Below are 27,590 nucleotides of genomic sequence, written 5' to 3' on the forward strand. Positions count from 1 at the left end.
TTGTTTTTAAGCCAAAGCCGTAGTGAATTAGAAACATACAATTAGAAGGAGGGAAATTTGTTACAGGAACACACTGACAATAAGGGGAGAAGCAGAAAAGCAGACATGAAACCTGAGAGCATAGCAGTCTGGGACCATTCAATGAAGGCCAAAAAATCTTACCCAACTCAGGAGTTACTGAGGGTATCACTATCAGAATAAGTTAATGAGCTCTATTATGATGGCTCTGGATCATAAGAGTGATTAAGTTATGTCTGAATACCTGTTGCAGAAAGGAGGGAGGTACATAATTCACTTTAGTAAGAGTACCATTTAGTAAGGGTACTTCTAAAATGAGAATATTTTGATGACTGAAGAGTTAGCCATGACTCCATAGTTTCATGTAACAGACAACTTTACCTCAACTGGCCTATGGCAAGGAGAATTCATTGGCTGTAATTGAACAATCCAGACATATTTGGTTTCAGGAAAAGATTGATCCAGGGGCTTAAAAGATGTTGGCAGGGTCTGCTTCTCTCCATCTTTCAACTCTGCCGTCATGTATATTGGCTTTGTTCTTTGGCTTGGGGTTGTGGTGAGATGGTAGCCAGCAGTTCTTAGACTTACATTGCTATGGTCTGAACTGTGCCTGCCTCAAATTCACATGTTGAAACCATAACCCCCAATGTGACTGTATTTGGGGTAAGGAAGTAAATAAGGTTAAATGAGGTCAAAGAACAGAGCAGGAATCTGATAGTAACCTGATACAATTAGTGTCCTTGTAAGAAGAGACACGGGAGAGCCTTCCCTTCTTCTCTCTCCCCTCCATGTGAGGACACAGCAGGATGGCAGCTGTGTGCAAGCCAGGGAGAGAGTCCTCACGAGGAACTGCATCAGTTGGCACCTTGATCTTGGACTTCCCAACCTCTAGAACTGAGAGAAAATAAACGCCTGTTGTTCAAGACACCCAGTTTAGGGTATTTTTTCATGACAGCCCAAGCAGACTAAGACATTTGTTCTTTCAGATTCAAGTCTATGGTAAGAGCATGCATTCTTCCAGGGCAAGTCTGGTTCTGATTGGATCACGCACCTGTTCCTGAGTGAACCCACTTGGCAGTGGCATTCAGTGCCCTGACTGGCCAAGCCTGAGTCTTCCCACATCCATGGAACTAGAAGTGGATCACTAGTCTGGGTAGTAGGGATGGAGTAGGGGGAACAACAGTTCCCCCACAGCAAAAACAGGGTGGCATAACCAAAACAGGGGGTGAAACTATGTGTCAGAGAAATCCTCAGCTCTCTGAGAAAACTTGGTTCCCCAAAGTGATCAATCCTATGAGAGATTAGGGAAACCTCTGAGGTTTAACTGTGGCATTTTTCCTCCTAAGAAGATGATACCTGATGTGAAAAGCTCTTTAATGAACTACCATGCAAGAAGATAATGCAATATCCCCTGGGTTAAACGGTTGGGGTCAAGAATTTAAAAAATAAGAATTTATCTTCTTATTTATATTTTTGTTAGAGTTGGTTTGGACCTCTGCTTCCTAAGGTGTACCAAAGCCAGCTAAACTCGCTGGCCAGAAGGTGGAACCAGGAAACTTGAGAGCGAGAAGATGGAATGAGAGCCACTGCCCAGAGGGGCTGGAGGAAGACCAGCAGCTGCTCTTCTGGCTTCCTGGGCCGATGCGTGTGGCTGGCCTCTGCTGGATTCTGTCTGTGGTTCCAAGTTGAGGCTCAAGTGAACGGGAAGGCTCACCGAGTAAGGCAGACAGGGAGCAGCTACACTGTGTACTCTAATAACACTCCCCCCACGTGTTTTCCTTGGTCCCTCAGCTCCACCAAAAGGGTGGATGAGGGAGAGAGAAAGTGCTGTTCAGGCTACGGAACTCAAGCGTGGTGGGGGAAGCAGTTCACCTCAGGTCCCGTCTTAGTGGCCTTAGCAAAGCACATTCAGCCGCAGAGTAGCTCACCGCAAGTTTTGCAGGAAACACCTGGTCCACCCTATTCCTGGTGTGGTGTAGAGGTGCCCCTTGAAGTTTGTTGTTCCATTTTGCATCATTAGGTTCTGGAAGGTTTGGAAATGCTCCATCACTCTGTCTGTGATGGTCTCCTTTCTCCTGCTCTCTCCTTTCCCTAACAGCCTTTGTTATCATTTTGAAGTTTTTCCCTTGGAGCATGTCTTTTAGGCTAGTGGCTGAAGCTCAGACTTCCTGAATCCTGAACTTGGTCTAGCATTAAGATCTGACCGAGTATTTTAATTTGTGATCTTTTTTTAGATGATGTTGATTGCTTGGCCCATTAGTTCTTAGAATCAAATCGACGTGACCCCAAATGCTACGTCAGATGGTCCAGTATATTCTAGCCAAAGTATGTTCATAGGGCTTTGCTCTATATTGCTTTTAAGATTTAAAATATCATCTTCAAAAGAAATTTTAAAACCCTTCTAAGTTCTTTTCAGCTGCTGTCCTGCATTTATGTTTTGCTTTAACTTAATTTACTCCAGACTTCTAAGTACAACACTGTTCTTGTCATTTTAATTTCAACTCACTCATGTGCCCTGTAGTTTTCTTTTTTATAGGTACAATTCAAATCATAGATAGGAGACCACATTGGAAAACTGGCCTATGTATTTAAAATTTATATTTATGTTGATGTCTGGCTCAGCTTTGTGTCTCCAGCCATAGGGTGCCATGCAACTCTCTCGCATAACCTGGTCACTTGGGGGGGCTTACTCTTCCCTTTTCCTCCTCCCACCACATCCCCCCTTTATTTTCTTCCTCCTTTTTCCTCACTTCTGCCTTCCTCTCCTTCTTCATTTTTCTCTTCTCTCCTCCTCTCCCACCCTTTCCACCTCCTTTTCTGGTGCAATTTGCTAGACAGCAACTAGTCAGCGCTTAGAGCAGAGGCTGGGGGCGGGTGGGAATGTGCAAATGAGTGGTCCTCCCGTGACCAGGACCTCAGTGTGCATGAAGTGCAGCTGCCCCTAGACTTCCAACACAGTGACCCGACCCAGGGCCCAGAACCATCCCCGTTAAACTTTGCTATAGTCTTTGGGTCATGGTGACAGATCTTTCCTTAAAAACCATAAATAGGTTGCCAGCACAAGATTGACCTTCTACCTGTCAGCATGTTCTCATCAATCAGACCAACCAGCCAAGAGAAGAGGCCAAACGGCATAGACTGATGGCTAGTGGTCCTGCAGGGGGAGGTGTCCGGCCTGGGGTGCTCCCGAGAGAGCCCTCCCAGCCCTTCCAAGGGGGGAAACAAATCCCCTAGGGCTGAGCATGGGGAGAAGTAGGGAGCCAAGTCCTGTGCCACTTTGCCTTGATCTGACCTTTCACTTTGTACTTCAGTTTCTGTCTGTGAGAACTCTGAGGGAGGTGACTGGAAGAAGCTTTAGCATTTGCTGCAGGTTGAGTCCACCCTAAGCCCAGTTAACCAGAGAGGTGCACGGTGGGAAGTGCTGTGGAACTGAAGGTTGGCTTTGTGGCTCTGACTGAGGAACGTGCCAGCATGCTTTTCCAACAGAAGGAAAACCTCCAAAATCATGAGCAAGAGGAGCGTCTCTAAAACAACAAGGAGCTCGGTTTGCCTTGTAACTGACATATTGTCCAGAGTGTGTTGCCTCACTTGGTGAGCTGATTTACGGAGGGAAAAGAGGATGGAGTCACTCCTAACAATGTCTGTCTCACAGCAGTGCTGCGAGATTCAGTAAGAGAACGCACGTCAAGAACCTGCACGGGGCTAGACCCCTGGAAAGATTTCCATAGTTGCTTATTTTTTCATTTAACAAGCACCCATTTGGCTTGTACGAGGGGTCAGAACTCTGCTTGATGCTGGGAGACACTAGGGAGCATAGCAGATGAGCTCCCCATCCCCTTGGGCTTTTATTAGCATTACTTTTGACGGTCTTTGGGAGTAAACATGCCTCAAAGCACAAACAATGAGCAGTAGAAGAGAAGAGACTCCAGATGACTTTGACCAACACAAAGAGCAGAACTAAAGCATTTTTCAAGAGTGAGGAAAGGCTGCCAGTGTTGAGTTGTGAGTTTGGGATCTGGCAGCCTTCACGGATAGCTGGACTGACATGAGGAGTGTGATGCCAGATGGAGTAATTCACGATTGTAAAATGTACATGTGTTAAAGGCTGGGTAACTGTGTCACTTGAGACTCCCTGGACAATCCCTGAGGCCTTAAAGGCCAATGTCAGCGTCACTCGCGTTGTGCTGTCTGGAGGGGCCACCTCTCTGCTCTGGCTGCTGCAGACGCCATGACGGCCTGCATGCGTGGTTTTCTCTCTGCACTCACTTCCCTGAAGTAGCAGAGAGAGCCTGCATTCATCAGAATTCTCCAGAAAAACAGAACCGATAAGATGTATGTGTGTGTGTACATATAGAAAGAGATTTATTTTAAGGACTTGGTTTACATAATTACATAATTGCATAATTGCTGGGGTTGACAAGCCTAAAATCTGCAGGGCAGGCCAGCAGGCTGGAGACCAAGGAAGAGGTGAGGTTGCAGCCTGAGCCCAAAAGCAGTCTGGAGGGAGAATTCCTTCCTCTTTGGGGACCTCAGCCTTTTCTCTTAAGGCCTTGAACTGACTGGAGGAGGCCCATGCACACTGTGGAGGGCAATCTGCTTTACTCAAGGTCAGCTGATTTTAAATGTTAATCGTATCTTAAAAAAACACCTTCATAGCAACATTTAGACTGGTGTGGATGGTGCCCTATGGCTTAGCCAAGATGACATACAATTATGAACCATCACAAGAATCCAAGAGCATTTCCTCAGTAACCTTCCCTCCCGTTAGGGACATGATCTCTGCAGTCAGGGCAGGAGGCCATGAAAGAAGGCTGACCCTGCCGTGGGAGATCCGAGTCCTCGCACTTCTGTCTGCCTGGAGCTGGGGGTGTGATAAGCATGTTTCTTCATCTCTCTCTTAGCTTTTTGGTGACCGTGGGACTGGTGGGCATAGTTTGCATCAGACCATGTCAATGATTCGCTGTTTTTAGCTCTTTGAGGTCAGGGAATAGTTGTTTTTCATATTTACCTCCATCCCAACCTGAGTCATGGTTTCAGTGAACACCGTAGGCCTTCAGTCAAAGCCTGATGGATGGATGAATATAAAATAGGAGGGTAGACTTGTGGTAAACTGGGTCAGCCACTACCTAATGGTGCCTCTCTGAACAAGCCACTTGTCGTATCTGGGCTTTCTGGCCCTACTCCCATGCTCTGGTCTCGTCTCATCCCCACTGCTCTGGGCCTGACTGGGGTCTTTTCATCCAGCCTGCCAGTGTTCAGCCCTTGGCTCCTACGAGACACCCTGCAGCCCAGTGACTGGACAGTGTGAATGCCAGCCGGGGATTACAGGACAGCGCTGTGACAGGTGTCTCTCAGGAGCAGACGATTTCCCCCACTGCCAAGGTAGGGGAGGTGTCAGAATGTTGGAGGGCATGTTCCTCCTGAAGTGTGTGCAGCCAACCCCCCAGAGAAGCCTGCAGACTTCTGCAGACCCTGCACTGGCCCCCTCTACATGCTTGACCTGCATCTGCCTGCTTCCCCCCCAGTTCAAGGCCATATGTGAAAACACATATATCAGATATGCATCCTCAAAGGAACACAGAAATGATTTATTCCTAAAATTATTTTAATCCCCATGTGTTATAAATTTGTGTATTTTGATTTGAATGTAAATTCTCTGTGTATCGCAATGTAGCAGTGGTGACCCGTTTAATGAGCTGGGTGTTCCCGGCCCCCTCACCGAGGCATCCTGGCTCTCTCTGGTCCTGGGCCTGGGCACTGGTGTGGGCTGCTCCCTGTCGGGGGTGTTCCGGCGGGTCCCCCTTGCTGGCGGCAGGGCAGGCCCTCTGCTGGGTCTCTGTCTGGGGGTTGTGTCATCACACACCGCACCGGTGTGAGGGGTGGGATGGGGTGACCGAGAGTCTGTTCAGTGAGGAAAGAGTGAGCTGGGGAGGAAGTGCCGTCCTGCCGCGGGCCATCCTCGGTCCTCATCCCTCCGTGGCTAGGGGAGGCAGAGCCTGTGGCCTGGCTGCAGAGGACTCAGAGCAAAGACGCCCTGTGTCTCCGTGCGTGCCGGCGCAGCCACCGCTGACTGGCGCTTCAGGGGCCCCTTTCCCTGGTGAGAAGCGGTGTTTGAGGAAGGCCGCCCAGGCTCTCCACCAGGAGCGTGTGGTTTCCTCAGATCCCCCTGCTCCTGATGGCGCCTTGCATTCAGAGCCACCTGTGCAGAGGGCCACGGATCAGCTTGATTCCCCAGAACCTTACTCAGCAGAGTCCTCGAGACCAGGATTCCTTGCAGGTAGAAACTGTGGCCAGCAGTCAGAGGGGACAGCTTGCCTTTGCTAGGCTGTCCCCCGGTGGTGCACCCGCCTCCACTGGGTCAGGCCTGGAAGGGCTGAGGCTGTGAGCAGAGGGACTGGGCTGCTGGATACAATTTCTCCAGAGCTACATGCAAGAGTGGTCAGCCCAGGGAGGAGCCAAAGGCTGCGTCCGGCCAGGTTGAAAAACAATAAAAAGCTGAAAGGATGTTGACTGTTACAGAATTTAAGAGAACATCAAAAGAGACAGAGATAGAGAGAGGCATCAAGTTGTCCAGGGAGAGCCTGAAGCGGAGATGAGGGGACACAAGTGCAGGCAAAAAGTTTAGGGAACAGCTTGTAAGAAACAAGATCATGTTACGGGTTTATTTAAATTATTGGAAGGCCAGGCTCAGAGCAGGCTTGCCCAAACTCTCCTCATGTCTAATGTGTCATAGCAATACTGAGATATTGCAGGATAACAATTTATTGATGAGAGTTGATACTGAGCTTGTAATGCTACACTGGCTAAGGCAGAAAAGCAAACTAATTAATTTTAGAAATAATTTTGTACAGACGGGGAGTAAGGGGGTTGTGATTATTAAAGAATTAAATCTTGACTAACTAAAACTGCATTTAACAAATTGTTAACTTTTTAAGGTACAGTTAAGTCTCTTGGTACAATATTGCCCTCTTCTGGATAATCCTAAAGATGCTCAGACCTCTTTCCCCAGGCTCCATCACCGGTTAGCTGTGAACTTGCAGTAGTCAGCACGGGGGGGTGCAGTTGTTCAGTGGCAAGAGGTGTAATTTGGGGACGTCTTTATCTGAATTACATGCAACAAATTTGCTACCCGTCTTTCAAAGAAAATAAATGTAGATGCTGTAATTTTAAAAACAAGTATAACTTTTAAAACTTGGAACATCAAAACAAACCAAGTGACAAACAAACATTACAACCCCAGGCATTTAAGACATTTCTAAATCATATATATACAGGCTCCCGCAGTGCCTGTGACCCGGCCGGTACCCTCGACTCTAGTTTGGTAAGTAGAAAATTTTAAAATAGTTGCAATTCTAACTGATCTATTCTGATGCTTGTTAAATGTGTTAAAGAGTAACACATTTGAGAGCTTCCTGAAAGTAAAAAGCACATTAAAATAAGACTTGAACCCAAATTGCTTAAGAGGTCATTGTTCTTTTTCAAAGTATGCATGCAATATTGTGATTTTTTTCAAAAACAAAAGAATAAGGTTTATTTACACTTTTAATTCTGGAATCCTACAGTTTAGCTCATACTGAGGTCACTCTGAGAGTGTTGCCACCACCGAGCCCTGCACAGAAGGCTGACATAACTAATTGAAGTTAAGAAAATCCAAGGCCAAGTGCACATTCAATAAAGCTGTGTGTGTACAAAATAATTACAATTTAATTGCTATTACTCCAAACATAATACTGTGGTATTCTGTTTAGTTTTCCAAGCACTTTAGAAATGATCTGACCTCTTAGCCTCAGAGCCTGGCAATGCTGAAGAGAGAGGTTCTTTGTGATATTTATGCAAGGCAGTGACTCTTGATTATTACAAAAGTACTTTCAGAGAAACGTAATTCTCTACTGAATCTCAACAAGTTAAATATTCAGGTATTTTTACATTTAAATTTCTAGTCCTTCCTGTAACAGAATCAACAGATAATGACAATGTTATAAAAAAGAGTGATCAAAAAAATTTTTCCTGTATATTCCAATTTTGTCTTAACCACAAATATGGATTCTTTGTAAAACAAATAAATGAGTAATAAAACAAAAGCAATTAGCCATCTGTTGAAATCAATCCAGTACTCTTAAACCCCATGGAGATGCTCAATTTACTTTTCATGGCCAAAATATGTTTCTGTGATGAGCTTTGTTCAGAACACATTTGAAAACAGGCCTTAATTCCAAGATGTCAAATGTTAGCTTGATTGTCTTTCTCAGGGATATTGCCAATGCAAGTTTCATGTGCAAAGCCCTACTTGTAGCATCTGTAAACCATTGTATTGGAATCTGGCCAAAGAAAACCCTAATGGATGTTCAGGTAAGGGTTTTTAATCATAATAATTTACTATATTGTAACTTCCTCTCAATTTTGTCTACCTCAGTGATTAAGCCCACAAAAGAGCTACTTATTTAATCAGTTCAGTTTGTCTGAAATTCTATCTAAATGTTTTGATGTCTTCCCCCACCTCAACTTTTGGCAGAACTTCTATCATTCTCAAAATCTCAGCAGGGGATTTATATTCTGTTTCCATATGTATTTTGCTGTTTCTGAAGGCAGCTACTTGATAAATGGTTTATACCGCCTTGTTTTTATAATGCTCTCTTTCTGGTTTAACTTTATTTTCATCTGATGCTTGTATTGAAGCCAGGATAGCCACTGAAAAACACGAGACTAACAGTGGCAAAGCGAAGTGAATACCCATAAATGGATTATATTCTCATGGAAGTATCAGTAATGACCTTGACCTCCGAATCATCTAAGAATCCCAGGATGTTGCAGCTTTTGTCTAGAGTGGCTGCAAACCAGCCATCATTCCCTGTAGATGGATGGTACTGATTTCTCACCCCAGAAAGCAGTCCCATTTTAGGCCTCAGCGGTGCGCCCTGGAACTCTTTGGGATCCAGCTAACTGCACTGGCAGTATTGTTGACATATCATGTTCCCAGAGCCCTGGACTGGACTTGTGTAACCATGGTCCAAGGCTGTTTTCTTCTCTTCACAGAATGCCAGTGCCTTGTGGCGGGAACTGTGAGTGGAATTGGAGAGTGTGGGCAGGTAATGGGGGCCGCTTTTTCTATGATACCAATAGAATGTTACTGCAATTAATGGGCAAGTGTCTGTGGACGTTAACACCTCTGTAGTTGGGGGCACTTTCAGATCCTCACTGCACTGCTTCATGTTACACAGCAAGCCAGGTTTACATCTTGAACGTAAGAGAATTGTGTAATCTTACCAAATTTTGTCATCTGGTTCATTGTTCTGCAGCAAGATGGTGACTGTCACTGCAAGTCCCACGTCAGTGGCGATTCCTGTGACACATGTGAAGATGGATATTTTGCTTTGGAAAAGAGCAATTACTTTGGGTGTCAAGGTAAATACTTCCTGTGGTTCCTGAGTCAAGCCCCAGTGCTGACAGACACAGACTATCAGGCTAACCTTTCGTCTGAGTTCATTTTCTTCCCTCCAACCTTCTGATGGGATGAGACCAAAAAAACTGTCCTGGGAATTTGGCCAAATACTCAGTAGAAACTAGTAATAAATTGCAAATGGGGTTGCTGCTGCTTCTCCTCCACCACTGTTGGTTTAATTATAAACAACATAATGGGGATAGAGGAGGAGTCATCTGTTAATATCAGCAAGACTTAGTACTTTTAAAGATATATTTTAGCTCATACCACATTGTCAGAGGTAAATAATACAGTTGTGTTAAATAACACAGTTGTGGGGGCATGCTGCATGAGGCTGCCCTTGCACCTCTTGTACAGGCCTCCTGAGCGCACTCTTGACAGTGCCGCTGTGTTGCTGACTCATGTGTAGCTCTTGGGCATCTAGTCCCTTCCTTTGGACAGCAACCCTGGAGCTGGCCTGCGGGTCCACCTCCACTTTACAAGCAGGCTTTTAGGGAGAAATGTGCCATCTCAGTTTGGGAGGTTCCTACATATTTCAAACCCCTGCCAGCTGTAAGATGTGGCAGAGGAAGGAAGGCATGGTGTTACCACCCTGAGCCTGCTGATTTTCACGTCTTAGGGGGCGGGGATGCATCTGGTGTGGCGATCCGGTGTTGTTGTTTCCTGACTTTCAGGGTGTCGGTGTGACATTGGTGGAGCAATCACCCCCATGTGCAGTGGGCCCTCGGGAGTGTGCCAGTGCCGGGAGCATGTCGTGGGGAAGGTGTGCCAGCGGTGAGTTCCGTGGGTCGGGGGCCCTTCTGGAATCAATGTTGTGGAAGACCCTCTCAGGGAGTCCTGTCTGCGCTGACAGTTCTGGTGAAGAGATGAGTGGTGCCAAGGGGAGGGCAGATGCAGCCATGCTGCCAGTTAAAACCTGACCCTCTTCGGTGAGCCCAGTTAAAGCAGGAGGTAAGGGCGCCCTAAAAACTTCCACTTTGTGGTCAGAGGGCGACCTCACTGGAAAGTTCCCTTACGTGCAGAAAGCCAGGTGGGCAGTACTGGGGCTGGCTATAGGAGGTTCCCATGGCCAGACTTGCATGTGAGGTCACAGCGTGCAGGAGCCCGTATATGGGCGGGCTGCTGGGCCAAGGAGAGTCAGGTCCTGCTTCTCCCTTGGGACCCGTGCCTGCAGGCATGGGGAGGCCGGCTGTGTTACACTGGAGGAGGTGGGGCAACAGCACGGGCCGCAGCTCACTGTTACTTTGTCCTTCATACTTAGCCTTCATGTGTGTATCTGAAACCATGATCCGTCCATGATTTTCCCTCAGTAAAGGGAAGGAAAAACTAATTTTTGATATTCTGACTTTTAATCATTCACTGGAAACCCTGTGAAATGCAATGTCTAAATCTCAAGGACCTTCACTCCTGCATTACCACCAGATACGGAATAAATTGTGAATGCAGCTGGGGCGAACTGTCCGTGTTCCGTGTGGTGCCCCTCTCCCTCCTTGCCCTGGGTATCGCCAAAGTTTGAGTTGTGGAGGTCAGAGCACCCCAGCTATACTTTCTTCAGTGTTTCTAAATGGCAGCCCCTACTGGGTCGAATAATAAAGTGTGCGTAAAGGAGGAACTGCAGATTCGTTTTCCTGCAGACTGTGTGTGGAGGGAATGTTTTACTTCTTCACACCTTCCTGTTGACAAAGTGCGTGGCTCCTCTACTTAACCAGCCTGAGGGTTTTCTCCTTCCAGTTATGTGGGCGACTGGCTAATTTTCAGATTGAAGTAATGCAATTGAATACAAATTAAACTACCCGCCCTGAGGCAAAAATAGTGACCTTGTACATCACAGCCAATACGTATATATGAAATTTAGAACATACCCTCTGAGTTAGTGGTAAATGATAACTGAGATAGAAGGATCTCAAACCAGCAACGTAGATGCCATAGTACCTTTTCTCCAGATTGGTAAGTCGTGTGTCCTTTTGCACTGAATTCCTCCCAGGTGTTTGTTTATGCTATTAACTGAACATTTTGTGTTTTCTTGCAAGTTTAGAAAGCATTCAATTTTTCTTGCAAGTTTAGAAAGCATTCAAATTCATTTTGTTTTCTAAATAATGTTTGTGATAATAAATTTGACATGTGTTCACTTAAAATGTTTAATAGATACCTGAAAGTAAAAAGACAAAGAAAAATCTTCATTCCACCAACCAGAGAGAAATCTGTTTAATGTATTTTGTAGTTCTTTTCTGGCTTTTTCTATACAAGTTGGTATTATATTTTTTTGTATAACTTGTATCAATATCAACATGATCATGAACATTTTCTATCATCTCAGTCTTCAAAAATGTCCATGGTTACATAATATTTCATAATTTATATTATGATTGTACATTTATGTTGTTTTCAAGTTTTCACTATTACAAACATTCTTCTATGTTAATTCTTTGATGCTATATATAAAATCATTCTTTAGACTATATTCCTGGGAGTAGAATCACTGGGTTGTAGGTCTGGGGGGAAAGCATGCTCCCAGACCCAGGCGAATAAACCAGTGAAACCAGTGAAGCCAAAAAAAGTCTAAGGAAAAGGTAAAGTGGGAGAAACCCATTTATTTGCTCACAGGAAACCTGGCCCCATTCATCTCTGGCATCTACTCCCCCTCTAGCATTTCTCTCCGGTCCTGGCGCATGCTGGCCGCTCCACCCACCCCTTCCAGGAGCAACCCCACAGGTGGAGGCTTGGCAACTGACAGGCGCCAGACCAATGACACAGCAGAGAGGAGGAGAGAACAGCTTCTCTCCACCCCTTTTAAACACCTATTGATATGGAGATGGACTAAGGCTGGGCAAGAGATTATAGAAATACTGCGGTTTTACTCACAGCCCACCCCTCCAGAATTCTCACTATACAGTCTACTTGGTTCCCATCTTCCGCAATGGTGCAAATGGCTATGAACATTTTCAAGGATCTTGTAAATTACTTCAGAAGAATTATAAGCATTCCTAATTCTACTGGCAGCATAGGAGCATGACCTTTTATTTCCTTTGTCTAAATGATCTTTATGGCTTTAAATCTACCAATTGCTATTAGTTTGTGACTGGATTGTCAAAATGTGCTATTTTGAAGAATTTGAAGTAGTTTTTTAATAAAAATGTCACAAGCACTGGATTATTCTTCAGGATTGCTATTGGACTCTTGAAAGGAATCTATTTATAGGCACATAGTTAAAGAGAAAATAAGGTGTAGAAAAGTCATTCTATTGACTATATATATTTATGTATATCTGACTTGTAAACTTAGCATAGGAAATAATTTATATCATGTTCACTATTGTATCTATGGTGCTTAACAACAGTGCCTGGCACATAGACATTAATATTTGTGTAATAAGTGAACATGAATACAAAATGAATGAACGAACAGATGTGTTTACAATAAATAACCTAATCTGACTTTGCTAAGTTGTTGGCAAACATTTAGAACACATTAAAGGATGCTACCACTGTGTCGTGCTAGTGATTTTCTCATTTTATGCTGGAATGATAACCGTTGGGTGTGATTTATGGGAATACTTACATGAGTTGAAAGCAATGGTTTAGAGAAAAAGTGTGCATGGGCCCTGTCTTTTGTCCTTATTTAATGTACTCTGTCAATTCGATGGGAGTTCTTTTAGCAGTAGCGGTTGCAATTAAAGGATATTCAGATGACCAACAAACCTAACTTGCTATGTCCACATTTACTTATTTATAAAAGACCTGAAAACAACTACTATTTCCCGGATTTGCATCATATGAAGTATGAGATTGAAGATGGCACTACACCTGATGGAAGAGAGCTTCGCTTTGGATTTGATCCTCTGGAGTTTCCTGAGTTCAGCTGGAGAGGCTACGCTCAGATGTCCTCGGTACAGGTGTGTAGCCTGCAGGAAACAGCCTCGGTGCAGAGCAGCCCAGACACTAACCCACAGCACTCCCAGCTGAGTCCCCAGAAAGGTGAACTGTCCCCAGAACTGATTCCAGGATTCTCTCTCTCCAGACACAGAGGTTTGGGGCAGGGCTGGATTATAACTGATCAGCATAGATGTCGATTTCACAGCTCACTGTTACTTTAATGTGGTCACCAAATCAGAAAATGAAGAGATTAAAGAAAAATGGTGTTTATCTTTGCAATGCAGACTTTTGACATGAAGTTTCCCAAATGAGATTAGGCCCTATTTTAGCATGAGAGACACTATTCTTTAAAGCCATTTATGGAGAATAAAAATGAGTTGACTTAAGTAATTCCAATAAAGCTTGTGTTGCTAATTTTTGACCAGTGCTTTTCTGTGTTTTTTAAATTCTGAATTACCATGTGAATAGAAACTAAAATAAATGAGGAGTTTTGATTAGTGCTATTTATTTTCCCTTCCTGTATTTTTTCCTTTCCTTCATTCTTCTCCACTGTGTCCATCTCTCTTGGCTTTGTATTAGAATAATTAAAAATTTTACATGGTTTCTATTTACCTTTAGAACTTAAAAATTTCTGTAGTCATAGTCTCAGTCAGCCCTTGGAGAAACTGGGGCAGTTCAAAGTTCTCTTGGAACCACTGTTGAGTATAATGTTGCTTTTTGCCTGGCCAGAGTCCCCACCCAAGCAGCTTTCTCACAAAGGACCTGGGATCTTATGACACCTCACTGTTTTCCCCTTTCCCCCAAATACAGCAATTTAGTTTCTTTAGTTCCCTGATCTTACTTCATTATTTAGAAAAAAGCAGTGGATTCCATTAAGTCATAATAGAATATGAATAACCAAGCACTCAATCAAGATATATACCTTCTCCTAGGTGATTACCGTTTGAAAGAATAGCTGCTTACCACAAAGGAATGAATTTCTAACGATGGATTTTCTGTAGTGTTAGTCAGAAGACCTTCAGATCACCACTAACTTCACTGTCTCCTTAATAAAATTTTACATTTTTATTTTCCAACTTGGAACAAACACTTAAAGATGGATTCTGTCCAATTAAAAATACCACATTCTTCTTGGACAGAGATTGAGATCAATTTCATATGACTTTGCAGGCATATTTTAGTTACATCCAGATTTCGTTGAATGCATCTGGGGTCTTTTAACCTTTCTTTAGCCAACATTGGTTTCTGTGACATGCAGAATTTTATGTCCGTGAAGTGCATGCTGGAGTGGGCTCTTTGCGAGGGAGGTATTGTTAAATAATATGCTTTCCTTTCCTTCTCTTCCGCCTTTTTATTTCTGCCGGCCAGTGGTGTTTGCCTCTGTCACCATGGCTGTCCTTAAACTAGTCCATCTAACATTCCGCTCTGTCTGCCTGATGACAGAAGGGTCAGAAGAGGATGCAGTTGCTGAGGGAGTGGGTTTTCATTGTAAGTGATTTTAATTTTTTGTTACGCCTGCCTATTTATATCTTCTGCTGAGTTTATTACTTGGTACTTGCTAAGGGTGCATGAATGTGTGTGCGTGCGCGTGTGTGAATGTGTTTGCACTTGTGTGTGTACGCTACAAGCCCAGTAGTGAAACTTGAGTGGAAGAAAGGTTGTCAGGCTGACATTTATTTTAGTCAGTTGTCTCTTCTGTACTTCATGGCTGTTTGGTATTTTTCAGAATGAAGTGAAAATCATGTTGAATGTGGGCAAGTCAAGCCTCAACTTGTTTCATGTTATTCTGAGATATATTCACCCTGGGACTGAAGCAGTATCTGGCCGGGTAATTATTTATCCATCCTGGACTAAGACAGGTAGGTCAATTTTCAAGCCCCTTTGGATTAAGAAATTATTACTTAGTGAAACATTTTCTCCAGTTGCCATGAGATCACTTCTTCAGAAAAGTTACACCTGACCCATAGTCTGGTTTGGAAGTGCTCCACGTGCCCCATATTTGCAGTGTCTGAACTTTTCAGTGTCCAAACTAAGCTTAAGATTTAAATTATGCTATAAAATCTCATTTTAAGAAATTGATCCAACAATCTGTGTACCTTGGCTGAATTCCGTGGGTTAAGGTGTCACCACAGGACAAAGATAATTTATAACTCACTCATGGTAAGGCAGTGTCACCTCTGTGCTGTCAAAAGACCTTGCCCCAAGTCCTCCCATTGTTTCAGGAAAACCAAATAATTGACAGAGAAATGGAAGAGGATAGGAATTTTAAAGATGAATGCTGTAAAGCAGGAAGCCCAAGAGAGGTCCAGAGAGGGACATGCAAACCTCATTCTAGGGTGAGGGATTCCTGAGGGCCGAGGAGAAGCAGTCAGAGGGCCGATCCCACCAACCCACACAGTCAGAGATGAGATGAGGCCTGCAAGTCCGTCCTGCGAGGAGTTAGGGATCCTACCAGTCCTGGACACACATTCCAGGAAACACTAGAAATCCCACATGGACACAAAATGGGAATCTAATTTAAGACTGAAATTTAAGCATCTTTGTTCAGCATTCATGCTTAGGTCAGATTTGGAGGAAGAAATGATGCTCACAAATTATGTCAGCCATGCTGTGAGGCTGGAAATTGATTAACTAATCACAGGGAGAACTAGCAGACTTGTCTGATCATGTGCAGAGCACTTTGGCACCCATACCTTCACAGGATAAGCAATTTGTGAACTGAAGAGGGTGAAGAGGAGACAGACTGAGAGGTTCAGTAAATTGCCCAAGTGCACAGCTGGGCTCTGTAGGCAAACACTTTCTAATAGACCCTACTGCCACCTAGGTGATGGTTCCATCTGTTATTCACCCTCCATTAACTCAGACAGTTGGACTGCACTGTGGTTAGTTTCTTGTTTTCTGGGCCACCTGTCCTAAGTCCCCATGTCTGAGTCAGGGACCCCGGGTGTGTATTCCCTGCGTAACCTATGCTTTCTCCCAAATACCACTGTCCCCGCTGTACCATATTCTCCTGTTGTCTGCTCTGTAATCCTTCACCTCCCCTGTCCCACCATCGGGACAAAGCGCATGCTGGCTGTGTTCACTGCCTCATCCCAGAACCTGATGGGACCTGACACACAGCAGGCCCATACATGTTTGTAGAGTGACTGCAAGGGTTTGGAGTAAATATTTCTTCTGAAGAAAATGTTTCAGTCAGACTCAGATGCAGCAGCTTGTTTCTGAACCTTTCATAGAAGGTTCCCTATTTGTTCAGTGCAGAAGAAAACACTTTGCAGCCTGAAAATAAACAGCCAAAACCTTTTGATATATCCAAATGAACATGTTCTTCAATAGAAATTAAACATTTAAAATCTCTTCTAAACAAAAAGAAAATACCATAATATCTAATGTTATATACTGAACACACTGTGCAAAGAACATGTCTAAGTTTACCTGTGTTAATATTCTTAATCACTTAACAAATTAAAAAAGTACTCACAGTCCCTCTGTCACTGCTAACATCTTATTAGTATCTTCCTAGTTTGATTTATACATATGTATATACAACATACAACTTTTAAAAAGATAAATAAATCTGATCAGTACATATGATCAGTAACCATCTTCAACTTTTTCAGATATGAACTGAATGTCCCAAACTGAGTATCTAAAATCATAACACTGACTGCTAGAAAAACGCCTTGAGCAGTTCTTTTTATTTCTGATAGATGCTGCTCAAAGCAAAGAGATCATCTTCCTGCCGAATAAGCAGCCAGCTTTTGTCACTGTTCCTGGAAATGGTTTTGCAGACCCATTTTCAATTGCACCAGGGACATGGATTGCTTGTATTAAGGCGGAGGGAGTCCTCTTGGTAAGAGACAGTTGTAAGTGGAGAGTTCTGTGTGTTCTTCCCCCAGAGGTGGCCCCATCCACAGTGACCCATGCTGACCAGAAGGAATCAAGTCAAAGGTGATTACAGGAACCTATGATGAAATATGCTCTCAAATGACATAGGAACCAACTTAAAATATTGTTTGTATTTTTTCCAGCCAGCTTCTCTCAGACAAAAGAGATTTGCCAAACTATAAATCATCATGCCTCAAAGTTATCAGAATAAATGCAAAATCTTAATGTGCCTATGTCTCTGCCTTTCAAAAACTTCTTTGAGATTTTTCATAGTGAATCAGAGGACATCTAAAAAAATTGGCCCCTGTCAGAATTAGGCAGAAGAAGATAGAATAAGAGAAGATTCTAGTATCAGTGATATTCTGGGTGGTGGAAAGAGAAGGGGGAGACTGGAGGAGCCCAGTGCTTGTCTGGGATACTCTTCTGCTTCTTTTACCTTACAGGCAGGCAATAGGCTCACCAAACAGATAGGCCTGGACAAAGAACTCTTCATCGAGGAAAAGGCTCTGTCCTCCAGTGCTGGTGGAATAGCCAGAGAAACTAAGTTGAAGGGATGAAGACGGTGATCTGAGATACTCCTCTTTGGTGTCTGTTTTAGTTTATGTGCTGTAAGGTCTTTTGCAGACAAAGTATTTGGCAAAAGCTTGGTTTCATGCACTCAGAGCAGAAAACAAAACTTTTCTTTTTGGCACAACTCCTATGATTGACTATGTTAGATCATCTTAGGCAAGTATTTTAACTACAAGCTTGCCTTAGTTGCTTTTTCCATGTTGTAGGAGCAATGCTTATCCATATAATCCCCTTCCAAATTTGGGATCTTACAAAGATAAAGTGAAGGTTTATGCTGTTCATTTAGTCCCTATTTTTCTTGCATCTTCTTGGTAGAAAGCTTTTTGCTTTACAAAAGTTGAAGCCTGTTTCATAGATGCTAGGAATGAGGAAGAGGAAAATCTACTTGGTGCCAGTAATGGTTACAGAGGTTGCCTAATGGAAAGAAGTTCATTATAAAAGTTACTACATAGGCCTGGAAGATGCTTCTTGACATGTAATCAGTGCAATTGTCTAATAACTCATTTGTTTGCATCCATATTATGATCTCACTTTTTCTAAAAATACTTTATTGAACACCTGTTATCCACCTTTACTATTATGGGTTCTGTGGGACCATAAAGTAATGGGGATACCTGGTCCCATTTAAGGAAACTGACTAATTGAACAATAATCATTATGAAGTTAAAACCTACTTAGGTAGTAAGAGCCCTGCGTCCCCTGGACCACTGTCTGGTGCTTCCCTCCTGTCCCATACATTTCTTTTCTTCTCTGGTATAGAAAGTTAAAGGCTCTGAAGAGAGAAAAAAATCCTTATGGCCCATGTAAGAGTCCCTTCACCTTTGTGGTAAACATTCCATCCTTCCTCCCCTCTGCAGAGAGGCCCTGATGCCAGGCTGTCAAATCACCCATGTCTCAGAAGCCCAGACCTCGGCTCTTCCGTGAAGAGCTGCTTAGCTGAATCTATGCCGTGGGCTTCATTCGGCACGCTCAGTGGAACATGTTCTTCCCCTCATGTCCTAGGACAGACCACAGGCCAGGTTCAGTCTATGATTCACCAGAATCTTAAAACATCACATTTCACACTGTGCCAGGCGAATGTGGCTCTGGTGTGGGAATAAAAGGCCATAGTACATGATCTACAATTTGGGGTTCTATATGATAAAGGTATTTCAGAGGAACTTTTTATCAAATGATAGTTGAATTGATAAACAACCCAGGAGAGACAATAAACTTGCCCGAAGATCTGAATATAAAATGTTCACCCTGAGGTGCTTCTCTCTGCTGCTTCTCCCTAAAGCATCTGTGATGAGTGGCTTTGAGGTTCTGGTGAGTCAGAGGGCAAAACCAAGCAGCCAGTGAGGGGAGGGTAACTAGGGAGCCTCACCTGGTTATTATTAGCTGTCCTTAATGCTAATTAACTTGGTTAATATTGACTTGGTGTAAGTATTTTTGGCTATCGTGTTACTGAAGTAGGGCCAGCAACAAAATGAGTAATTGTTCTTTTGGTCTTTATTTACTAGGACTACCTGGTGCTGCTCCCCAGGGACTACTATGAGGCATCCTCACTGCAGATGCCTGTGACAGAGCCATGTGCCGACACAGGACCTCCTCAAGAGAAGTTAGTACGGGCGCCGGTGCACCATCAGGGTCCTCTAAATCAGGAGCCTTTGGTGCAAGGATTTGAGATGGGCGTCAGGGTCACAACTGCAGCCAGACGCTCTGGATAATTAGTTAACTGTGATTTTTCTCTGTGGCAGTTGACTATTTCACATAAGAATCACAAAGCACTTTGCACACTGTACCTGGCAATTAAGAATGGTTCCCCCTCTCTAGCATGTAGAAATGCCGATTATGTCCAAGTAATACCCTCGAGGTCATGCGTCTGGCAAGGGGGAGAGCTGAATGGAGAACTGGGTTTGTGGGCCATTGCTTCTCCCATTTCTCATGCACCTCGCAGTTCCTGTTGTAAGCACTGGGTAAGGGTTTGTTGTTGAAGGGATGATGAAGGAACGGGATGGATAAGAATCCTTGGGGATGCACTTTGATGCTGTGTTTTATTCTCAGTTTTAACTATTGTATTTTGTTGTTGTTGAAGTTGCTTGCTTTACCAGCATTTGCCAGTGACCCAATTCCCCTGTGCCCTGGCTTGCGAGGCCAGACACTTCCTGCTTGATGGGGAGCCAAGACCTTTGGCAGTGAGGCAGCCAACCCCTGCACACCCAGTCATGGTGGACTTCAGCGGGAGAGAGGTGGGGCAGCCTTTTATTTAATGTCAGAGCTATTACTACCTCCCCATCCGTGTCTGCTAAAAACCCTTGGCCACAGCTGCTTCTCAAATTGAGGGGAGACTGGGAGAATTTCTCAACAGTGTTAATTAAAAGTGTACCATGTTCTCTGACTCAGGTTGGGGCTGGGCACACTGAGCCGTACTAAGATAGTCTTTGAGCACTTTCTAGACATGGCAGAGAATATGGGCAACCCTAGAATCCCTTCCTTTTGATTCCCTGGACTTATAAGGAGGTATCCTGTTCTACCTGATCCAGGGCCAGATCTCTCTAAAAGGCCTCTACAAACTACACAGCTGGCCCTAAAAGGATGCAATGCTCACTGACTGGTCCACCCCTAGGGCTAAACAATTTGTAACACCTGAATTCCTTGAGCTCAGAGTCTGGAACTGCTACACCCCAAGGCACCTCCCTCACAGCAGGAGGACAGGCTAGTACAGGTCTTGGCATTTTCTTCCAGGAGTTCTTTGAGCCTCAAAACAATTTAAGATAATACTAATGTAAGACTAGAGTTAGACGTATTGTATATCAACAATAACACAGAATGCAACACCTCAAAATGCAGACCTTGAATAAAACCTTCCTCCATTACATTTCCATTCCTTATTTTCTGCAGCATTCTCTGTTTTGTACCTTTGAGGAAAAAAATGTTCATATGGGGGATTAAATTTGTGGAATGGAAGCATACATGGTATTTTTTCTCACTGAACATTTAGATGTATTCCTTTTTATAAACTACATTCCTAACTTTTCCAGGTTAGCAATGACAGAATTTTTAAGGGTATTTCTTAAGTTTAGTCTTCATTTTATTTTACTAGAGTTTTTATTTTAAAACTATACCATACCATTTCACTTACATATGGAATTTAAAAAACAAAACAAACAAAAAGGAAAGAGATCCATAAATACTGACAACAGACTGTTGGTTACCATGGTGGGGAGTGGGTAATGGGTGAAGTAGGTAAAGAGGATAAAGAAGTACAAACTTCAAATTATAAAATAAACTAGTCACAGGAATGGAAGTACAGCATAGAGAATATAACCAATAGTATTGTAATATTTTGGTGTAGTAACAGAGGGTAACCACATTTACCACAGTGAGCATTTAGTAATGTATATAATTATCAAACACTATGTTGTACATCTGAAACCAATATATAATGTATATCAACTATAGTCCAATAATATATATATGTATATACTTGTAACAAGTAAAGCAATATAGATGTGCATAGAGAAAAACTAAATGATCATATTCCCACTCTATTCTGTCTCTTGTTAGAAACCCATGTTGTGTACGCACTGTGACTCACACATACACGCACACACATATATACAGATGTGTCTGTGTGTCTGTTCCCCAGACAACAGGGAAGTGCGGCTGAGAAAGGCCAAACTCTGGAAGTGATGCTAATGATTTGTCAGCAGGGTCCTTGCCTGTGATTTTGCCCAGGGCCACCGCAGTGAGCTTTTGGGCAGGGCAGTATTTGCATGATGCATAAAACTAAGCCCTGGGCTGCCCAATTTTATTAACAGTTCTTTTTACTATTTTATCTAAATGCTTACAGACTTGTGCAGTAGTCACTAATGCCATGTGGCTATATAAATTTAAAACAATGAAAGTTAAGTACAGCTAAAAATCCAGTTCCTCAGTTCCACAAGCTCAGTTCCAAAGTGCTCAATAGTCAGATATGTTGTAGCCCCCAGATTATAGAATATCTTCACCATCCTAGAAAGTTCTATCAGACAGTGCTATAATAGATCACTGTGTTAAAATTCAGAGACTGATGGCATTAGAAGAGGACCTAGAAATCATGTGATTTCCCTTCCTATAAAGGAATCCTTTGTATGTATCCTTGTTTGATGTTCATTTAGCCTCTGCTGAATACTTAAGTTGAAGAGGTTCTCTTTTCTTATAGAAGGAGCCTATTCTGTTTTCCTATTAGAAAGTATTTTTTATATTAAGCCAAAATATGGTTCATTATCATGTCTAACTTTTGCTCATCAAAAGCCATGTGGAGCAGTGTAGAGTAATTCTTCCTGCATTTGGAAAACCATGTGTAGTGTGGTGGTTAAGGGGATAGGTCTGGAATGAAACTCCAGATGGTTCTGGGTTCATGTTTTGGGTCCTTAATAAACTGCTGTGACATCTCCCCAAGACTAAATTTACTAGTATATAAAATGAGAATAGTAGCTACTAGTAAATAAGATAGTCCATGAGGGGCTCTTGTGAAGGTGCCCAGAACTCAGTAATTGTTAGCCATTATTGCTATTACGTGTTCTTGTTAGGATTTTGGGCTGAAAGGAAGATCAACCCATTAAATCTAATTTATGTTAAGGGGTATTTTTTTCTGGGATGTGGAGAAGTCTGGCAGGAACCAAGAACAGGACCTGAGTAGGTCTCAGGATCTTTAAGGGATTTCCCTGGCTGGCACAGGGGTCTCCCTTCTTTCTGTGTGTTTGCCTGTTTACCTCTCCTTCCTTTGCTTACTCAGCTCTTTTTCTCACATACATGCCATGAAGGCTGTTGTGGTCCCATTTCTTTGTTACCTCTTGGCTCCAGTACTCACTGCCACCTTAATCTCCCTTCTTTATTCTCTCCGAGAAAGAGAATCCATCCATCTTTTCAAGTGAGACTATACCAGGCAAACCTCTGTCTCTTGTAAACAAATACATAGCTAGATGTTCTAATATCTCAATCTGATCATCTCTGTTTTACAATGTGACTTAATCCATTTGTATTTATTGTGGTTACTGACATCATTGGACTTATTTTCACCATCTTATTCATTTTGTTTACTAGCTTTAGATTTGCCTTAAAAACTCACTTCCTGATTTCTGTTCGATTGAGACAGCTTTCTTGATTTTCCTGCTTACTTGATAGGTACAGATTGTTCTCTGGTCTTCTAGTGGCTATCCTTAACATTTTAGCATTTTGTTCTTGAGAATAAATTTTCCCAACAAAGTTGAATGCTTATTTACCCATTGTAAATCAACTCCAGCTTTTTCTTGTCTAGAAATTTTACTTTTCCCCTTTTCCCCAGATGTTCAGATAGATTGTAAATCTCATCTCAATTCAAATACAGTTGGTCCTTGAGCAACATGAGTTTGTACTGCATGAGTCCACTGATATGCAGACTTTTTTCAATAAATATATTGGAACATTTTTTTGAAGCTTTGTGAAAATTTGAAAAAACATTTTTCTCTAGCTTTATTGTAGAATATAATCTATAATACATTTGTAGCATACAAGATATGTATTAATTGATTGCTTATGTTACCACTAAGGCTCTAGTGAACAATAGGCTATTAGTATTTAAGTTTTTGGGGAGTTGAAAGTTACATGTAGATTTTTGACTATGTGGGTGGTCAGTGCCCCTAACCCCCATATTTCTCAAAGGTCAACTGTACTTTCATTTCTATTTCAAAGAGATACATAAAGACTGTATACATGGACTTACATCAAGTCAGGTCAGATTTTGCCACCAAGTGATGATTATTTAGGTTAACTCAAGTCTTGCCACCAAACACGTTACAAAAAAAGATGTCCTTTTTAGAGTTTTAATATTTCAGATTATGGACCAGTATACTTATTTTAAAGTCTTTGTCAGACTATACCATAAAATTCATCTCATCTGAAGTGAGCTCATCTTCCAATTGATGATACTATTGCCTGTTTCTTAACAATAGATTTCTTTATGTTTTGTAGAGGCTTATTTTGTTTGTAGGCTTATTAGTTTATTTTGATGGTAGGTTTTTTTATCCATTCCCTTTTTTCTCTACACACATCTCAGCCTACTCATTTTGTAATATCTTATTGGTCTTCTGGACCTTACCTCAGAGGCAGGCATTACAATGTGCCACTTCTATTGTTGTGATAGTGGGGAGAATGCAGAATCAGACACTGAGCCTGGTGTGATCAGTTCTTGGTCTTGAGACTGCATCTTTGACCTTTAACTCCCAAATCCCACAGCTCCTTATAAATGCAGCAGATTATCGCAATTTTTTTTAAGGTTTTCATGATTCAAGGGAACCCCCATCCCTGGCTTCAAAAAATTGAGCCCAGGTCTGGCCACTGTCTCACACGGAGCCTCTTTGGTTCTCTTTACTCCACATCAGTTGAACTGCTGACCAAAACAGCCCAGATCTGAAGGACAACAGGAGTATGACTTCAGCCCCAGTGCCATTTTATGATTTCCTTTTACTTATGTCCCATCATCTATTTACTTTTAATCCCAAACATATCTTTTGTATTTCTTTTTGCAGGTTTCAATACTTGCTGAATGCTCCTTCCATTTTAAAACACACTCTTACCTTGTTTTCCATAATTTCAAAGTTGCCTGAAATGTCTTCCTACCTCTCTGGCTGCTTCCTTAAAATATCATTTGTGGGCTCATCCTCCTCTGTTTGCCATTAAACTTTAGGATTTGTCAAGGCTCAGTCTTAGCCCTTGTTTTATAACTCTGTGTTGTCTCCCTGAGCTGTCTCCTCCATGCCTGCTGTGTTAGATACCAACTCTGCACAGATAGTTCCCAAATTGGTGTGTCAGGTCATACCTGTTGTTTTACAGGCAGAGCAGCATAACCAACTTCCTTTGTGACATCACCTCTTAAATGTCTCAGGGGGATCAGAAATTCCATTTTAGTGTCCCTATGTAAACGGTACCACCAATCATTTACTAGCATAAACCAAAATTCTTCAGGTCATTTGTGACTTCTTTCATTTTCTCACCAAAACCAACCATTCCTGTCTACTTCTTAAAATTTTCTTAAGTATCTCCACTTCTCTCCATCTTTATTTCTTGTCCAATATCATCATCTTTCTTACAGATCTCTGCAGTAGTCTCCTAATTAGCTCACCCACATCAGCTCTTGACCATTGCATCTCCCAATCTGTTCTCAGACTATAGTCATCATACTCATTTTGGTAGAAATATCTCATCATTTGGTAAAAATATCTCATTATATCTCTCATGACCCTCTCATACCACCCTAACACATACATAATAGAAACATTATAATAACATCTTATTGCTCTTAGGATAGAGACAAAAAATATTTTATGGCCTCTAAGGCTGTCTCTCCCATCCCCCAATTTTATCATACTTCCTCTTGCTCTCTGTTCCTTCTCACTATGGCTCGCCTTCAGTCTCTTGGACTTCAACCTTATGTGCTACCCTATTGCACTGTATGTTGTAAGGTAACCTCCTAGTGGAGGCTGTTCCCTCTGCCTGAATGCTGTTCCCTCCCATTTTGGCTTGGATCTGGTCCTTGTCCTCCAGCACTCAGATAAATTATTGCTTCTTTGGAAGTCTTCTCCTCTCCTTAGACTCCTTGACTAGCTTGGGCACCCTCTGAGCACCACTTCAGAGCATTTATCGTATGTGCAATTTCACATTGTATTTGTCAATAATTTGATCCAAAGGCAGAGACCGGGTCTCTTCTTTCCATCGTATGCCCATTATCTTGCCAGTGTATAGAGTAGGTGTTTAATAACAGAGTATGCCACTGGCACAGAGTAGGTATTTAATAAGATTATGTTGACCAAATCATTTTGAATCCTCATTTTGACAGCAGATGTGTTAGCTTAGCTTTGTGTAAGCAACAGATTTGATAAACGCACCTTTTGTCTTTATCCTGAAACACTGATAACTAGGTAGGGGCAGTTATATGCCATAAAACAGGAACAGTCCCTCTGGGTTGACTCTGGTTCAACCGAAGTTCCCCTTTTTTAAGATAAATAACTGATAACAGCAAAGAGTAAAGTTTTTCTGTTTGCCATCATTTATGTCTTCTATGTGAGTTTCTCACAACCCACTTTCACTATCAAATATATTCAAAACTCTTCCAATAGTTCTCCCAAAAATCAATCCAGGGCTCAAAGTGGAAAAAGTAATAGAACTTTATAATACAGTGCTATGATACAACTGGCAGCCAATAAGAACTTCTGGGGGAAAACTCAATATATCATTGGCCTGTGTATGTTTTGTGGTGGTGAAGACAGACAAGCCCATGTGTGGAGATTCCCAGGGAGAAATGCTAATAATAACCTCCCCACATAGCCCAGTGGCAGTGCTATATTTCACTCTATAACAGAATGGAGAAATGGTGTGGATAATTCAAATTTTTTCCCTGAGGGAAGTCTTTCTATTATTTAAAGTAACAGAAAAATCACTGTGGAAAATAACAGTGTGTGGCTCAGAGCAGTGGAAAGGAATAATCAATGTGAATTTCTTGAAGGCAAGGAGGATTTTAATTAAGTGGTAAAGCTAGGCTAGGTCTGAGCTTACCAGCTAAGGTGGGTTAAACTGCTAAGAAATGTAGTTCTAATACTGGCTCAAGCATTAAATATGCATGTACACTTAGACCCAGCAATTCCACTTCTAGGAATCTTACAGAAATACTAGCATAAGGATGATCAGATAACATTATAGTTAGAGGGAAAATTAGAGATAACCTAAGTGTCCATTCATAGGGGATTAGTTAAATAAATTATTTTACATTCATACTATGGAATGGTAGGCAGCCATTAGAAAAATGAAGTACATCTGTATGTCCTGCTATAGAAAAATGAAATACTACTGAGTAAAAAAAGCAAGTCATGACAGAGCAATAATCATAGTTATAATCATCAATGTTTATATAGTGCTTAAAACATGCCAGATGCAGTTCTAGGAATTCTTCATGTTTTAATTCATTTAATCCTCATAATAATCTTAAGAGCTGGGTTCTCTGGTTTTCCTCATTTTTAAGCAGGAGCATACAGATGTTAAGTAACTTGTTCAAGGTCACACAAGTGGAGGCAGTGTGATTCCAGACTCCAAGCTCCTAACCAATAAGCAGTGTCAAAGATGGGCATACTTTTTCTGCAAAGGGCCAGACAGCAAATATTTTTGGCTTTGCAGGCCATATGGGCCCTGTTGCAACTATACAGCTATGCTGTGATGGTATAGAAGCATCCCTGCTTGCCTACTATGATCAGTTTTTCTTTAAAAAAAAAAAGTATGGGTGGTGGGGGGAAGTATATGTGTGTGCATTTTCAGATATAGAAAATGGCTTAGACTAAGAAAACCAGCTATTATTAGTCCCAAGAGGGGGATGTGTGTATAACTGTACATTATTTGCATCCATACAATTTAAAGGCTTTTTTAAAATTAAAGAACATTTAAAGAGTCTCAGTACTTCCATTCCTCTTCTCTTCCATTGGAAACTCCTTTTTCCTTCAAGTTTTGAAGTGTCTTTTGCCTTGAGAAAAATATATGGGTAGAAGGAGTAGAACCGCCTCTAAGTAGGGTTGCCAGATTTAGAGAATAAAAATACCTGGTGCCCCATTAAATTTGAATTGCAGACAATCAATAACATGCTGTTTATCTGTCAGATTTAATGGAGCATCCTGTGTTTTATCTGGCATCCCTACCTATAGAACCACATTTCTTACTCTGATGACCTATGGAACTGTTTCCAGGTGTCTGCTCAGCCCTATTTTACCATTGTCTATGGAGCGCATCCAGTACATCTCACGTCTGTCTGCTCGGCTCTC

The 27,590-nt window shown here is 42.3% G+C and overlaps 1 protein-coding gene and 1 long non-coding RNA gene across 8 annotated transcripts in view; one reads left to right on the forward strand and one right to left on the reverse strand.

The window, feature by feature from the left end:
- LOC140843428 (uncharacterized) lies at positions 1 to 27,586 on the reverse strand. Of its 2 annotated transcripts, none has more exons than XR_012121186.1 (3): positions 24,366 to 27,586; positions 9,283 to 9,358; positions 1 to 912 (listed from the first exon to the last, which is right to left on the reverse strand). It is a non-coding gene; the product is annotated as an uncharacterized lncRNA (long non-coding RNA). The 2 variants fall into 2 exon arrangements; XR_012121185.1 differs by lacking the exon at positions 1 to 912 and adding an exon at positions 5,637 to 7,176.
- LAMA3 (laminin subunit alpha 3) overlaps positions 1 to 27,590 on the forward strand; it is a 240,036-nt gene that overhangs the window by 101,459 nt on the left and 110,987 nt on the right. For 5 of the 6 annotated variants that reach the window (XM_073212898.1, XM_073212899.1, XM_073212900.1 and 2 more), the window contains 11 exons: positions 5,263 to 5,400; positions 7,293 to 7,339; positions 8,268 to 8,367; positions 9,052 to 9,104; positions 9,315 to 9,420; positions 10,132 to 10,231; positions 13,193 to 13,349; positions 15,056 to 15,188; positions 17,037 to 17,179; positions 19,287 to 19,384; positions 19,862 to 20,015. In XM_073212898.1, the coding sequence (XP_073068999.1) occupies positions 5,263 to 5,400; positions 7,293 to 7,339; positions 8,268 to 8,367; positions 9,052 to 9,104; positions 9,315 to 9,420; positions 10,132 to 10,231; positions 13,193 to 13,349; positions 15,056 to 15,188; positions 17,037 to 17,179; positions 19,287 to 19,384; positions 19,862 to 20,015 (1,229 nt within the window). The remainder of the gene's footprint in view (positions 1 to 5,262; positions 5,401 to 7,292; positions 7,340 to 8,267; positions 8,368 to 9,051; positions 9,105 to 9,314; positions 9,421 to 10,131; positions 10,232 to 13,192; positions 13,350 to 15,055; positions 15,189 to 17,036; positions 17,180 to 19,286; positions 19,385 to 19,861; positions 20,016 to 27,590) is intronic. The other variant, XM_073212902.1, reaches the window with a different exon arrangement.

The sequence above is a fragment of the Manis javanica genome, chromosome 9, assembly GCF_040802235.1.
Source record: "Manis javanica isolate MJ-LG chromosome 9, MJ_LKY, whole genome shotgun sequence".
Lineage (NCBI taxonomy): Eukaryota > Metazoa > Chordata > Mammalia > Pholidota > Manidae > Manis > Manis javanica.